Source organism: Salvelinus sp. IW2-2015, unplaced genomic scaffold (assembly GCF_002910315.2).
Source record: "Salvelinus sp. IW2-2015 unplaced genomic scaffold, ASM291031v2 Un_scaffold2343, whole genome shotgun sequence".
Taxonomy (NCBI): domain Eukaryota; kingdom Metazoa; phylum Chordata; class Actinopteri; order Salmoniformes; family Salmonidae; genus Salvelinus; species Salvelinus sp. IW2-2015.
Genome location: NW_019943668.1, coordinates 258,651 through 273,336, shown reverse-complemented (window position 1 = coordinate 273,336; position 14,686 = coordinate 258,651). Strand labels below are relative to the sequence as shown.

At 44.8% G+C, this 14,686-nt stretch overlaps 1 protein-coding gene across 1 annotated transcript; it reads left to right on the top strand.

Annotated features, from left to right (window-relative positions):
* Nucleotides 1-9,460: 9,460 nt before the first annotated feature.
* On the top strand, nucleotides 9,461-12,913 carry olfcu1 (olfactory receptor C family, u1). Its single transcript, XM_024140966.1, has 8 exons — nucleotides 9,461-9,751; nucleotides 9,816-9,902; nucleotides 10,198-10,464; nucleotides 10,717-11,094; nucleotides 11,241-11,468; nucleotides 11,672-11,795; nucleotides 11,905-12,380; nucleotides 12,485-12,913. Exons 1-8 carry the CDS (start codon nucleotides 9,461-9,463, stop codon nucleotides 12,911-12,913), a joined length of 2,280 nt encoding a protein of 759 aa, XP_023996734.1.
* Nucleotides 12,914-14,686: the final 1,773 nt, after the last annotated feature.

Here is a 14,686-nt window from a genome sequence, read left to right as displayed (position 1 = left end):
GCATTAGAAACCACCAGTAACACATGATGTCATTAGAAACCACCAAATCCACAACCACAGACATGATGGACAAATAGAAACCACCAACAAAACTGATGACAAATAGAAACCACACAAACAAACACATGAGTGGACAAATGAGAAACACCAACAGAACTACATGATGGACAAATAGAACCACAAAAACACATGATAACCAATAGAAACCACCAAAGAAACACATGATGGCAATTAGAAACCAACAAAACACATGATGTCCAATAGAAACCACCACAAACACATGATGCACAAATAGAAACCACCAGAAACACATATAGTCACATTAGAAACACCAAGTAACACATTATAACAATTACAATAAGGGCCGAGTGGGTGTGGTATATGGCCAATAATACCACGGGCTAGGTGTTCTTGCGGCATAGAAACCACCAACAAACACATGATGGACAAATAGAAACCACCAACAAACACATGATAACCAAATAGAAACCACCAAGAAACACATGATGGACAATTAGAAACCACCAACAAACACATGGTGTCCAAATAGAAACCACCAACAAACACATGATAACCAAATAGAAACCACCAAGAAACACATGATGATCAATTAGAAACCACCAAGTAACACATTATACAATTAAGCAATAAGGGCCGAGTGGGTGTGGTATATGGCCAATATACCACGGCTAAGGGCTGTTCTTCGGCACAACACAACGTGGAGTGCTAGGACACAGCCGTTAGCCTTTATATATTAGCCATGTGACACAAACCCCCGAGCTGCCTTATTGCTATTATAAACTGGTTACCAACGTAATTAGAGCAGTAAAAATACATGTTTTGTCATACCCGTTGTATAYGGTCTGATATACCACGGCTTTCAKCCAATCAGCATTCAGGGATCGAAACCCCCTAGTTTATAATATAATATAGTCTTCAATGTGTTTAGTTAATCACATGTATTGTAAAACAGAACAAATAAAGACATTGTATTAAACCCACAAGCACCAACTTTTCAGACAATACCAAAACAAGTTGATGGACACAAACTTTCCTACCCTGCTGGTAGTGTCTGTTTCTAATGAGTCAACAGTGAGTCAAGACTTAGTACGTCTTCATTTGAATCACTACATGACTCTTCTTTACCATCATCCGTAGACTTTAATGACATCCATTTCTCACCTGAAAGCCAGTTCTGAAAACACACACACCAAGCCATTTAAATTACGTACGTTAATAAAAATGTTAATTCCTTTCACATTTTATGAAGTGTGTAATTCTTTTCCCGTATGAGACTGTTTTTAATTACATAAATCTTTGTCATTTGCCAAGGTTCAGTAAAAACACATTCAAGTAGCTCCTTTGAAGTCAGAATGTTTTATTAAATAAAAAATTTACTTTGATGAATAATTAATTCATGGATGAATGAATATGGGAGCAGAACCCTTTAGATGGAGCAGGAATATTATGCTGTTTTATTCTTTAATTAATTGATTGATTTAAAAATATATATATATTCAGAAATCCACTCATCAGGGATCCACTCATCAGGGATAATGAAGATTAAAGCCACACACACACATGTGCGCAAAAGCCTACTTAACAGCCCAAATAACTTAATCATGTATTAATCTGATTGATATTTAATCACAGAACATAATTATAATCAATAGTAGATCACTACACATCACTAGGGTACTGACAAAATACAAAAATATATTTCTAGTCATCAAACTCAAAACATAAAAGGTTCTTCTTTCCTTTTCTGACAGAAGTGGAAACTATCTTGGCGTGAAAGAAATAGAATGTTGGAGAAGGAAAAAGAGCTACTTAAAACAATTTGAGACCATCATACTCTGTTACTATACTCGTCTACTATCCTTTATTTGTGTTGATAGAGTGACAAGCAAATACTTAGCAGGCATAATACTTCCACCTAGTGTTCATATTTCAGATCAGTGGAGAGAGGAACTTTTCACAATACATGTATGTTTTGTTCGATAATGTGCATATTTATATCCAAAAATCTTAGTTTACATTGGCACCATGTTCAGAAATGCCTCCAAAATATCTGGAGAAATTCCAGAAAGCCACATCTAATAACAGGAATACTCATCATACACTTTGATGAAAGATACATGTTTTACATAGAATTAAAGATACACTTGTTCTTAATGCAACCGCTGTGTCAGATTTCAAAAAAAMTTTACGGAAAAAGCACACCATGCAATAATCTGAGACGGCGCTCAGATATAAAAAACATTTCTCCGCAATGTTGGAGTCAACAGAAATACGAAATTACATCATAAATATTCCCTTACCTTTGATGATCTTCATCAGAATGCACTCCCAGGAATACTAGGTCCACAATAAATTGTTGTTTTGTTCGATAATGTCAATTATTTATGTCCAAGTAGCTCCTTTTGCTAGCACGTTTAGTACACATGTCCAAACGCTCGCGCAGATCCAGGCGAACTCGAACAAAAACTTCAAAAAGTTAAATTACAGGTATGAATAAACTGGTCAAACTAAGTAGAGAATCAATCTTCAGGATGTTGTTATCCTAAATATCCAATAACGTTCCAACCGGAGAATTCCTTTGTGTCTCTAGAAGTTATGGAAAGCCAGACGATATCATTTGAAATGCACGTGACCAGGAACTGGCAATCTGCCAGACTACTGACTGAAACACCTCCCATCCGGCCCGACATCACAGTAGAGGCTTCATTCAACGTTCTACAGACTGTTGACATCTAGTGGAAGGCGTAGGAAGTGCAAACAGATCCATATCTTACTGGGATTTGAATAGGCGATGAGTTGAAAATCGACCAGCCTCAGAATTTCCACTTCCTGTTTGGAAGTTTGCCTGCCATATGAGTTCTGTTATACTCACAGACATAATTCAAACAGTTTTAGAAACTTCAGAGTGTTTTCTATCCAATAGTAATAATAATATGCATATCTTAGCATCTGGGACAGAGTAGGAGGCAGTTCACTCTGGGCACGCTATTCATCCAAAGTGAAAATGCTGCCCCCTATCCCTAAAAAGTTAAATGAAGTCCACCTGTGTGCAATCTAAGTGTCACATGATCTGTCACATGATCTCAGTATATATACACCTGTTCTGAAAGGCCAAGGAGTCTGCAACACCCCTAAGCAAGGGGCACCATCAAGCAAGCGGCACTACGCAACCCAACACCTCTCATCACCCCGAGAATATCATCCCCACAGTGAAGCATGGTTGTGGCAGCAGAATGCTGTTGGGATGTTTTTCATCGGCAGGGACTGGGAACGGGTCAGATTTGAAGAAATGTTGGAAGGAGCTACAGTAAATACAGGGAAATTCTTGAGGGAAACCTGTTTCAGTCTTCCGGAGATGTGAGACTGGGGCGGAGGTTCACCTTCCAGCAGGACAATGACCCGAAGCATACTGCTAAAGCATCACTCGAGTGGTTTAAGGGAAACATTTAAATGTCTTTGAATTGTCACATCTGCTCCTGCTACGCCCTCTGGTGTTCATCCGGTGTCTTCTTGACCTGCAGTTACTCCCCCTGTACCCTCTCTCTCTCCCTCTCCCTCTCCCTCTCCCTCTCTGTGTGATTGTGTGGTTGGAGACAGGTGTGCTGGAGTCAGGGTAGATCCCTACCACTACCAGCTGCAACTCGTTCCGTAATCAAGACCTCTACAAATCCCCAGTCCTGCCACTTCCACTCTGCCAGATCATAATCTCTGCTCATTACCGCTCTGTCTCTGGCTCCTGTCTCCTGTTCCACATCTCACCACCCAACTACCTTGCTCTGGATTTTACTCACCACTACCACCTTGGATTCCCCTCAGGACCTGTTTACCCTGTTCTACTCAGCTAACTCAAACCTCAGTCTCCACTTCTGGTTTTTCTGCAACTCATCCGAGCTTCCCTGTCACGTTCCTGACCTGTTTTCTCTTGTTTTGTATGTCTTTATTGGTCAGGGCGTGAGTGTTGGGTGGGCAGTCTATGTTTTCTATTTCTATGTTGGGTTTTGTGTTCGGCCTGGTATGATTCTCAATTAGAGACAGGTGTGTATCGTTTGTCTCTGATTGAGAGTCATACTAAGGSAGCCAGGGTTTCACTGGTGTTTTKTRGGTGTTTGTTTCCTGTGTTAGCGTTTGGGCCACACAGGACTGTTGCAGGTTAGTCACGKTTGTTGTTTTKKTWWWTTKKTAGTGTTTGTTGGTTTGCCATTAAAATCATGAATACCTCCTACTCCGCATCTTGGTCCGATCCATGCTCCTCCTCGTCTGAGGAGGAGAACGACATTGACAGCCGTTACATTCCCCAGATCTGCACTCCATATCTCCCTGTGTAACAATAAATATGTTGGAGCATTCACCCCTGTTTCCTCATCTGAGTCTGCTCTTGAGTTCCCCTGTGTCGCTCCACGTAACAGGAATGGCCTAGTCAAAGCCCAGACCTCAATCCAATTGAGAATCTGTGCAATGACTTAAAGATTGCTGTACTCCAGTGGACCCCATCCAATTTGAAGGAGCTGGAGCAGTATTGCATTGAAGAATGGACAAAAATCCCAGTGGCTAGATGTGCCAAGCTTATAGAGACATAACCCAAGAGACTTGCAGCTGTAATTCCTGCAAAAGGTGGCACTACAAAGTTTGACTTTTGGGGGGTGAATAGTAATGCACCCTCAAGTTTTCAGTTTTGTAGTCTTATTTATTGTTTGTTTCACAATAAAACATATTTTGCATCTTCAAAGTGGTAGGCATATTGTGTAAAATGATACAAAACCCCAAAAAATCTATTTTAATTCCAGGTTATAAGTCAACAAAATAGGAAGAATGCCAAGGGGGATGAACACTTTCGCAAGCCTGTTTGTGTGTGTGTGTGTGTGTGTGTGTGTGAATATATCCCACCACTGAAAGGTACCCTCTCTGCAGTATGCCATGTAGGGCATGGTCCAGTGCGACACTGCCTCATACTCTGGCCTGAGCTCAGAAACGTGCACATAGCGGGCCTCCACATCCCTCAGGTTCTCCTGTACACACACCACCCCCAGCCTCCACCCACCCCGCCGGGGACCCAACCTGTTCCCAAACACAGCGCCTCCAAGAGCTGTCTCACCTTACCAGAACAGAGAGAAACGTGTCATAGAGGAATAACGTTTTTTGGGGAGGGATTTATAATAGGCAAAGTAGGTATTTCAAGTAATGAAGCAGTGAAATAAATAGTTAGAATGGGGTAAAAGACAAAAAACTACCTCACCATGCTGTTTACTGGGATATTGGCAGGTTGGTTGTTGGGACGGATGCTAAGCAGATAGTCACTGTGGCCGGGTCTCTCTCCACAACGGATAGCGATACCCAGGGTACCCCCCTATGGAGGGCATGAGACGGGGGTTGTGAAACACAGAGGAGGACGCCCAGGCTTCACTGGCGATCCGCTGGTGAACCATTCCCATTTGGAGGACGGTCCATATGGTTCATCTGAGGAGTCCAGGCTTCCGTGGTTGTCCACTGGAGACCCGTCACATTTGGAGGAGGGCCAGGCTCGCTGGCGTCTCTGGGGACCCGTCATTCTGTGGGAGGGCAGCTGCCACTGGGATCCACTGGAGACCGTCACATTCTGGAGGAGGTCCAGGCTGCTGGCGATCCGCTTGGTGAACCATCCCATTCTGAGGAGGTCCATGCTTCTAATGGAGGAGTCCAGCGCTTCAGTCGGTTGTTCACTGGAGACCCGTCACATTCTGATGGGGGTCCAGGCTTCCCTGGCGATCCACTGGAGACCGGTCACAATCTGGAGGAGGTCCAGGTATAAATAAAAAAATCTTTATGGAGGATAAATGTACTTAGTATAACTGAGATATGTGGTGACTGCTTGTCTGCCCGGGGTCACCCACTTTGAAAATGTATGCACACATGACTACAAGACATTTGGATAAAAGCGTCTGCTAATGTTATATATTAAATTACTATTAGCTGTAAAATCACTCTTGATTAGAGAGTCTGAACTAACTTATTCTTTAAGATCATCAGCTAATGCCAATCAATGCATCTCTGAACCCCGTCCACCAGAAGGGGCAGGTAGGCCTCATTGGACAACCACCCCATTCTAATGATTTATTTCACCGCTTCATTCTGTCCACAGAGGAGCAGGCAGGTCTCATTGTACCAACACCCATTCTAATGATTATTTCACCGTTCTTCTGTCCACCAGAGGAGCAGGTAGGCCTCGTTGTACAACCACCCTTCTAATGATTTATTTCACTGCCTCATTCTGTCCACCAGAGGGAGCAGGTAGGCTCGTTGTACAACCACCCCATTCTAATGATTTATTTCACTGCTCAATTCTGTCCACCAGAGGAGCAGGAAGGCCTCGTTGGAGAACACCCATTCTATGATTTATTCACTGCGCTCATTCTGTCCACAGACGGAGCAGTAGGCCTCCATTGGGCAACCACCCCCGACCATCACCAGAGGAGGACTGCTTGATCTCACCCACAATCCTATGCAGCTCTGTGGAGTGGTTGTGAATGGGCCTTTAAATAATATACTAATCCTTATGGCTGTCCTTCGTTCTCTACCTCTCTCAATTCAATTAAATCAAAGGGCTTTATTGGCATGGGAAACATATGTTTACATTGCCAAAGCAAGATGAAATATACAAGAAACAAAAGTGAAATAAAATCAGAATTAACAGTAAACATTGCACTCACAAAAGTTTCAAAGGAATAGAGACATTTCAAATGTCATATTATTTCTATATACAGTGTTTTAACCATATGTAAATAGTTAAAGTACAAAGGGAAATAAAATAACATAAATCTGGGTTGTAATTACAATGGTGTTTGTTCTTCACTGGTTGCCCTTTCTTTGTGGCAACAGGTCACAAATCTTGCTGCTATGATTGCACACAGTATTTGGTATTCACCCAATAGATATGGGAGTTATATATGTGATTTGTTTTCAAATTATATGTGGGTCTGTGTATATGAGGAAATATGTGTCTCTAACATGGTCATACATTTGGCAGGAGATTAGTCTGTTTCTCTTAATGCCAGGTCTGCCTACGGCGGCCTTTCTCAATAGCAAAGCAATGCTCACGGAGTCTGTAATAGTCAAAGCTTTCTTAAGTTTGGGTCAGTCACAGTGGTCAGGTATTTGCCACTGTGTACTCTCTGTTTAGGACCAAACAGCTTTCTAGTTTGCTCAGCTTTTTTGTTAATTCCTTCCAATGTGTCAAGTGATTATCTTTAAGTTTTGTCATGATTTGTTGGGTCTAATTGTGTTGCTGTTCTGGGGCCCTCTCTCCTCTCTCTTCTCTCTCTCTCTCTCTCTCCTCTCTCTCTCTCTCTCTCTCTCTTCTCTCTCTCTCTCTCTCTCTCTCTCTCTGTTTCTGTTTTATATGTGGTATGTTCAACCTTGTGAAACTGTAGGTTAACGTAAATGTTTGACATGTGGCAGGGGTGGCAAGGTGTGGTAGGGGAGGGATGGCAAGGGGTCAGAGGTTGCAGGTTGGTGATGAGACATGAGTGTCAGAGACATAAATATTGAAGACCTCCAAGCTATTTCACCGTGTGTCCTGTAGGTGTCAGTCACAGTTGTTTTTCTACCTCTCCCTTTCCCTCTTTCTGTCCCTCTTACTGTCCCTGTCCCTGTCCCTGTCCCTGTCCCTGTTCCTCTTACTCTCCCTCTCCCTTTCCCTCTCCCTCTCCCTGTTCCTCTTACTGTCCCTCTCCCTCTATCTCTTCCTGTCCCTCTCCCTCTCCCTGTTCCTCTCCCTGGCCCTCTCCCTGTCCCTCTCCCTCTCCCTGTTCCTCTTACTGTCCCTCTCCCTCTATCTCTTCCTCTTCCTCTCACTGTCCCTCTCCCTCTCACTCTCCATCCTATATCTGCACCCGCAGGGAACATATCTGGGCACAAAGCCTCACTCATCTCAACTGAGCTTCTCTGTGGATACACACACAGAAACACACGGGTGTGTGTGCTCACCCCCATGTGTGTGTTTTCCACTGATTCTCCAGTCTCTCTGATATCTAGTGGAAGCAATGCTGCTGAATCCCTTTCCCCTGACAGCACTCAGTCTGTCTACGCTGTCTGCCTTTCACAACACGGACTCTCTATCAACTCTCCCTCTCTATCTCACAACAGAGAGATTACTGTCATTTCATTGTACAATGTACATTTACAGAATGTAGAAATAGTAATAACAGCAGAGTGTTAAATTATATTAATGTGAATCGGTATCTTCTCACCTCTTACCTGTTTAGTGGTCTCCATATTCATGCAGTCTGATATTACTTGACTAGGTACTTTCCTGCAGTTCAGCATTTTGTGTCATGACAATGAGTGCTTCTATTGGAGTGTGATAGTCATCAAGCACTGCTCTTTGGTTCTGTGTGTGTCCCACTGATTGGCCTCGCCTGCTTTCAATCATCTGATTTAACTAGTGAAGCAGATGTGATTACCTTCATAAGGCGGGTCGTCTACCTATCTGACACACATCACAGGGAGCCCTCCTCTCTAGCATAAACTATATATATTGTCACTCTCTCACCCACTCTCAGTCTACATGCCAGCCAGGTAAGTTGTCCTTGGCTTTGTCCACATTGCGGTAACAGTCTTTGGGATATCCCCCTTTGCATCATCTGTTCCATCTCCCATCTGCATGGAGCAACAACGGACACTGCGGCAGGCACCTCCACAGACACCTAGCAGGATATGTATCTTCTGGGTCCTGACACTGCGTCAGACAGCCAACAGAACACATCTGTGGGTTCTGCTCAGCCTCCTGGTGCTCTACCCCACCTCTCTGGCTACAGCTGGTGGGTCCGGATCCAGGGTTGGGGCTGGGTCTGGGTCCAGGGTTGGGGCTGGTCTGGGGCTAGGGTGTGTGAGTCTGGGTGACAGTGAGCTGACTGTGCTGCAGTCTGAGGGGGACGTAGTGATAGGTGGTCTGTTCCCTCTCCACTACCTGGCCCTAGAGCCAGAGCACAGCTACAGGACAAAGCCTCAACACACACAGTGCAACGGGTGAGTGAAGCAATGGTACTGTTTGAAACAGTAGAGGATTATTACAACGGGATGTTCTTTTCTCCTGTTAAGATTTTTTTTTTTTATCTAGCCGAGAGCACGGAATTAATATATTTTCATACAGTCTTCCTGCTGTTCTTTACCTCTCTCCCTCTCTGTCTCTCTCTCTGTCTCCCTCTCTGTCTCCCTCTCTCTCTCCCTTTCTGCCTCCCTCCCTGTCTCCCTCTCTGTATCTCTCTCTCTCTCTCTTCTCTGTTCTCCCCTCGTCCCTGTCTTCCCTCTCCCTGTCTTGTCCTCTCTCTGCCTCCCTCTTTGTCTCCCTCTCTGTCTCCCTCTCCCTGTCTGTCTCTCTCTGCCTATCTCTCTCTCTGTCTCCCTTTCCCTGTCTGTCTCTCTGCCTGTCTCTCTGTGTAGTTTTGACCACAGAGCCTTTCGTTGGATGATGACCATGGTGTTTGCGGTGGATGAGATTAACCGTAACTCAACCTTACTGCCAGGTGTGAGGCTCGGCTACAGAATCCTGGACAGCTGTGACCACGTCCACACCAGCCTGAGAGGGGCGCTCTCCGTGGTCACTGGGAAGAGGACTGAGGAGCACATAGAGGAGGGGGTGGAGGAGAGGATGCCTGGGTGCCTGGCTGGAGCCCCTGTACCTGCTGTTGTCGGTCTAGCCTCCTCCACCCCTACAGGGGCTGTGGCTCACACCCTGGGCCCCTTCAACATCCCATTGGTGAGAGAGAGACAGAGACAGAGATAGATAGTTTAACATGTATAATATATTGTTCTCTCCACAGGTGAGCTACTTTGCGACCTGTACCTGTCTGACAGATAAACTCTCCTACCCCTCGTTCCTGCGGACTGTGCCCAGTGACCTGTTCCAGGTGTGAAGGAAGATRAGAACGTTTTAGACATTAGTAGTGCAAAAGCAATGTGTTAAGTACACTTTTATGTCTTCATGTATTGCTCAGTTTACTAAACTCCAATTAAATAATCACCTCCTTATAATGCAAATTGCTAAAGAAAAAATATCAAATTTAATCATGGTGCCAGATTACAATGAGGTTTACAGTAAATGTTTCTCTCAAAACATTGCTTTTGCTGCTATGAAAATGTGCCCCATAATTTCTCTTATGACATGCTCTCTGTCTAATCCTTCACTTCTTTATCTCATCCTAGGTTCGGGGTTTAGTCCAGTTGGTGAGCCACTTCGGCTGGCGCTGGGTTGGCATCCTGGGCACCTCGGACGACTACAGTCGCTATGGCATCCAGGCCTTTACCCAGCAGCTGAAGGACCAGGGAGGCTGCCTGGCGTTCCACCTCACCATCCCCAATTCTCCCTCCCCAGCTGGGCTACGTGCCATGGCCGACACCCTGCAGAGCTCCAGGGCTCGCGTGGTGGTAGCCTTCGCTACAGAGGGCCAGCTGCTGGAGTTTCTCTCTGAGGTGAGTTCTCCTCTTTAAAATGTTCTGTCAGGTATTTACTTAATTTTGATTTATTTGATCTAGTTTTATTGTGCTAAATAAAACTATGTAGAAACTCTCTGAGAACGTGGATAAGTAACATACAATACCAACTGTTTAATTCCTCATCCTCAGCTGGCATTGAGGAACGTTACAGGGTTTCAGTGGGTGGCCAGTGAGGCCTGGGTTACGGCCAGCCTGCTCACCTCCCCTCAGTTCCACCCACTGCTACAGGGCACCCTGGGCTTCTCCTTCCCAGGAGTCAGTATCCCTGGCCTGGGGGACTTCCTGCTGAAGGTCAGGCCCTCGCCCACACCGGGGTCTGAGTTCATCAATATGTTCTGGGAAGAACTGTTTGGCTGCAAGTTGGATTTTGGGGCGGGCAGCGGCTCCAAGGGTTCCGGGCTGACTGCTATATGTACTGGTTCAGAAGACCTGAGGGACACAGAGAGCAGCTACTCTGACGTGTCTCGGGTCAGGATCTCCTATAACGTGTATAAGGCAGTGTATGCTATAGCCCACGCACTACACCAGCTGCTACAGTGTGACTCTACTGGACACGGACAAGCTCAGGACAAGTGCAACACCAGCACATATTTTACACCCAGACAGGTATGATGTATGTGTGTGTGTGTGTGTGTGTGAGAGTAAGTAAGTATGATTATTTATTAATATATTTCCAGTAATATTTAATAATCCTTCTACGTGACATGTTTTTAGGACATTATCTCCTCCCCTCACCCTCTGGTTTCCTCCAGCTCTTACACCACCTGAAGAGGGTGAATTTCACCAATCAGTTTGGGGAGAAGGTGCATTTTGATGCCAACGGGGAGCCAGTTCCCCTCTATGACATTATTAACTGGCAGAAGGTCAGCAGTGGAGATATCAAGTTCCAGAAGGTGGGAAGCTATGACGGCTCTGCACCCCTCAGCCAACAATTGCAGATTGACGAGAGCGCCATCGTGTGGATAGGAGGGCAATCACAGGTGGGTTGTACTGGAAGCTGAGGTGTGGAATGGAGTAGTTTCCATTTAAGCAACAAAAATGCAACTTTCCACAAATAAGACTTAACTAGAACTAAAGTAAATGAGGGGCCTTTGTGTGGGTTCAGAGTGTTCTCCCCTATTCAGTATTTAACAGGCACAGTGGAAGGCCTATGTGTGTGACTGTGCCCTGTATCTCTCCCCAGGTGCCAGTGTCTCTGTGCAGTGCCCCCTGCCCTCCTGGCAGCAGACAGGCCCGTCGTCCAGGAGAGCCTCCCTGCTGCTTCGACTGCCTGCCCTGTGCAGCTGGGGAGATCAGCAACCAGACAGGTACACACACACACGGTGACACAACCCACCACGATTTGAAAGTACTGCTCTTATTTCTATATCGTTTCATATAGACCAATGTGTGTGCGCATTGTGTCCTCCCATGCAGGTTCCATAGACTGTACTAGATGTCCTGAGTTCTACTGGTCAGACAGAGACAAGGTGAAGTGCGTCGCTGGGATAGAAGACTTCCTGTCCTTCTATGACACCATGGGCATCATCCTGGTGTCACTCTCCCTGCTGGGTGTTGTCTCGACAACCACCGTCACAGCCATCTTCCACCGTTTCCGGGCCACGCCCGTTGTCAAGGCCAACAACTCAGAGCTGAGCTTCCTGCTTCTCCTGTCACTCAAGCTTTGCTTCTTGTGCTCGCTGCTGTTCATTGGACGTCCCTCTGCGTGGTCGTGTGGGTTCCGCCAGGCAGCGTTTGGGGTTAGCTTCGTGCTCTGCCTCTCCTGCCTCCTGGTCAAGACCATCGTAGTGCTGCTGGCCTTCAGGGCCACTGTACCAGGCTCCAGTGCCCTGATGAAACTGTTCGGACCTTCCCAGCAGAGGACACTGATTCTCTGCTCCACCGCACCTCAGGTAGTACCGTTGAACTCATTAAACAGTAGTCCTACTAAATAATATTTTGATGTTTGTCATGTTGGCCGGCCACATGATGCTTGTTGTTCCACTCCTTCCTCTAGGTGTGTCTCTGTGCTGGCTGGCTCTCCATGGCTCCTTCCATCCCGTTCAGGAACTCTTCGTACCAGGGTCTGACTGGCATGGTAGTGCTGGAGTGTAAGGAGCCCTGGCCCCCAGGGTTCTATTTGGTGCTGGGCTACATCGGCTTGCTGGCCTCTCTCTGTCTCCTCTTAGCCTTCCTGGGACGCAAACTTCCTGACACCTTCAACGAGGCCAAGCTCATCACCTTCAGCATGCTGATCTTCTGTGCCGTATGGATCTCCTTCGTCCCTGCCTACGTCAGCTCTCCTGGGAAGTACACTGTAGCTGTGGAGATATTCGCCATCTTAGCCTCTAGTTTTGGACTGCTGCTGTGCATCTTTGCCCCTAAATGTTACATCATCTTACTGAGACCAGAGAGGAACACTAAGAAAACACTAAGAAAGGGATGACAGGGAAGCAACAGGGAAACCAGAAATGATCAAAGTTGAGATTTAAAGTTATTACATACAGTACCAGTCAGAAGTTTGGACACACCTTCTCATTCAAGGATTTTTCTTTATTTTTGTACTGTAGAATAATAGTGAAAAAMTCTAAACTATGAAATAACACATATGGAATTAAGTAGTAACCAAAAACGTGTTAAACAAATCAATTTTTTTTTTTTACATTTGAGATTCTTCAAAGTAGCCACCCTTTGCCTTGATGACAGCGTGGCACACTCTGGCATTCTCTCAACCAGCTTCATGAGGTAGTCACCTGGAATGCATTTCAATTAACAGTTGTGCCTTGTTAAAAGTTCATTTGTGGAATTAATTTTCAGCAAAGGAACCACTACTTAAGGACACCAATAATAAGAAGAGACTTGCTTTGGCCAAGAAATACGAGCAATGGACATTAGACCGGTGGAAATATGTCCTTTGGTCTGATGAGTCCAAATGTGAGATTTTTGGTTCCAACCGCCGTGTCTTTGTGAGATGCAGAGTAGGTGAACGGATGATCTCTGTGGTTACCACCGTGAAGCATGGAGGAGGAGGTGTGATGATGTGGTGGTGCTTTGCTGGTGACACTGTCTGTGATTTATTTTGAATTCAAGGCACACTTAACCAGCATGACTACCACAGCATCTGCAGCGATACACCATCCCATCTGGTTTGCGCTTAGTGGGACTATCATTAGTTTTTCAACAGGACAATGACCCAACACACCTCCAGCAGCCAACAAGTGCTCAGCATATGTGGGAACTACTTCAAGAGTGTTGGAAAAGCATTCCAGGTGAAGCTAGATGAGAGAATGCCAAGAGTGTGCAAAGCTGTCATCAAGGCAAGCTACTTTGAAGAATCTAAAATATAAATTATTTTTGGATTTGTTTAACACTTTTTCGATTACTACATGAATCCATATGTGTTATTTCATAGATTTTACGTTATTATTATTCTACAGTGTAGAAAACAATAAAAATAAAGAAAATCCCTTGAATGAGTAGGTGTATCCAAACTTTTGACTGGTACTGCAAGTAAAGAACAACTTAGTGTTAATCATAACCACAGCTCATAATGGTTGCTGCCCACTACAGTACTTGTGCTCCAGAGTGGTGCAGCGGTCTAAGGAAATGCATATCAGTGCTAGAGGTGTCACTACAGACCCTGGTTTGATTCCGGGCTGCATGACAACCGTACGTGATTGGGAGGCCCGTAGGGCGACGCACAATTGGCCCAGCGTCGTCCGTGTTAGGGTTTGGCTGGGGTAGTCTGTAATTGTAAATAAGAATTTGGTCTTAAATGTCTTGTTAAATAAATAGAAATTGAAGTACTATACATTGCACTAGAAACTATTTGGCTTCTTGAACAGTGTGTGTCTTAATTAACTGCTCTAGTARGTGATGTAAGCATGAGAAGACTGACCATCACTGGACACTGGGTTGAAGTGTTAATGTGAAAAGGTTGGTTTGTTTGTGATCTGTAATTAATAACATGTAATGAATATTTTAAAAAACAAGGTATCGAACAAATGTGGATTGACAGGCCAAGCAATCATTGACATGACACCAATATATCTGAAAATGTTTATTATATTATACTACTATAATACATATTATGATGAATTAGAATATCAATTGAACACATGCACTTCAATGTTATATCAATTCTGTTAAGCCTCTGGTCAGGAGGGCATGGACGATATAGCGCCCACTTCAATCCATTTCCCACTCTCAGTATTGCAGT

Bases quoted from the DNA above. Each gene is read 5' to 3' on its own strand.
- olfcu1 (XM_024140966.1), top strand. From the start codon at position 9,461: ATGATGACCATGGTGTTTGCGGTGGATGAGATTAACCGTAACTCAACC. The intron at 9,903-10,197 runs GTGTGAAGGAAG...ATCTCATCCTAG, and splicing joins TGCCCAGTGACCTGTTCCAG to GTTCGGGGTTTAGTCCAGTT. The intron at 11,796-11,904 runs GTACACACACAC...CCTCCCATGCAG, and splicing joins GGAGATCAGCAACCAGACAG to GTTCCATAGACTGTACTAGA.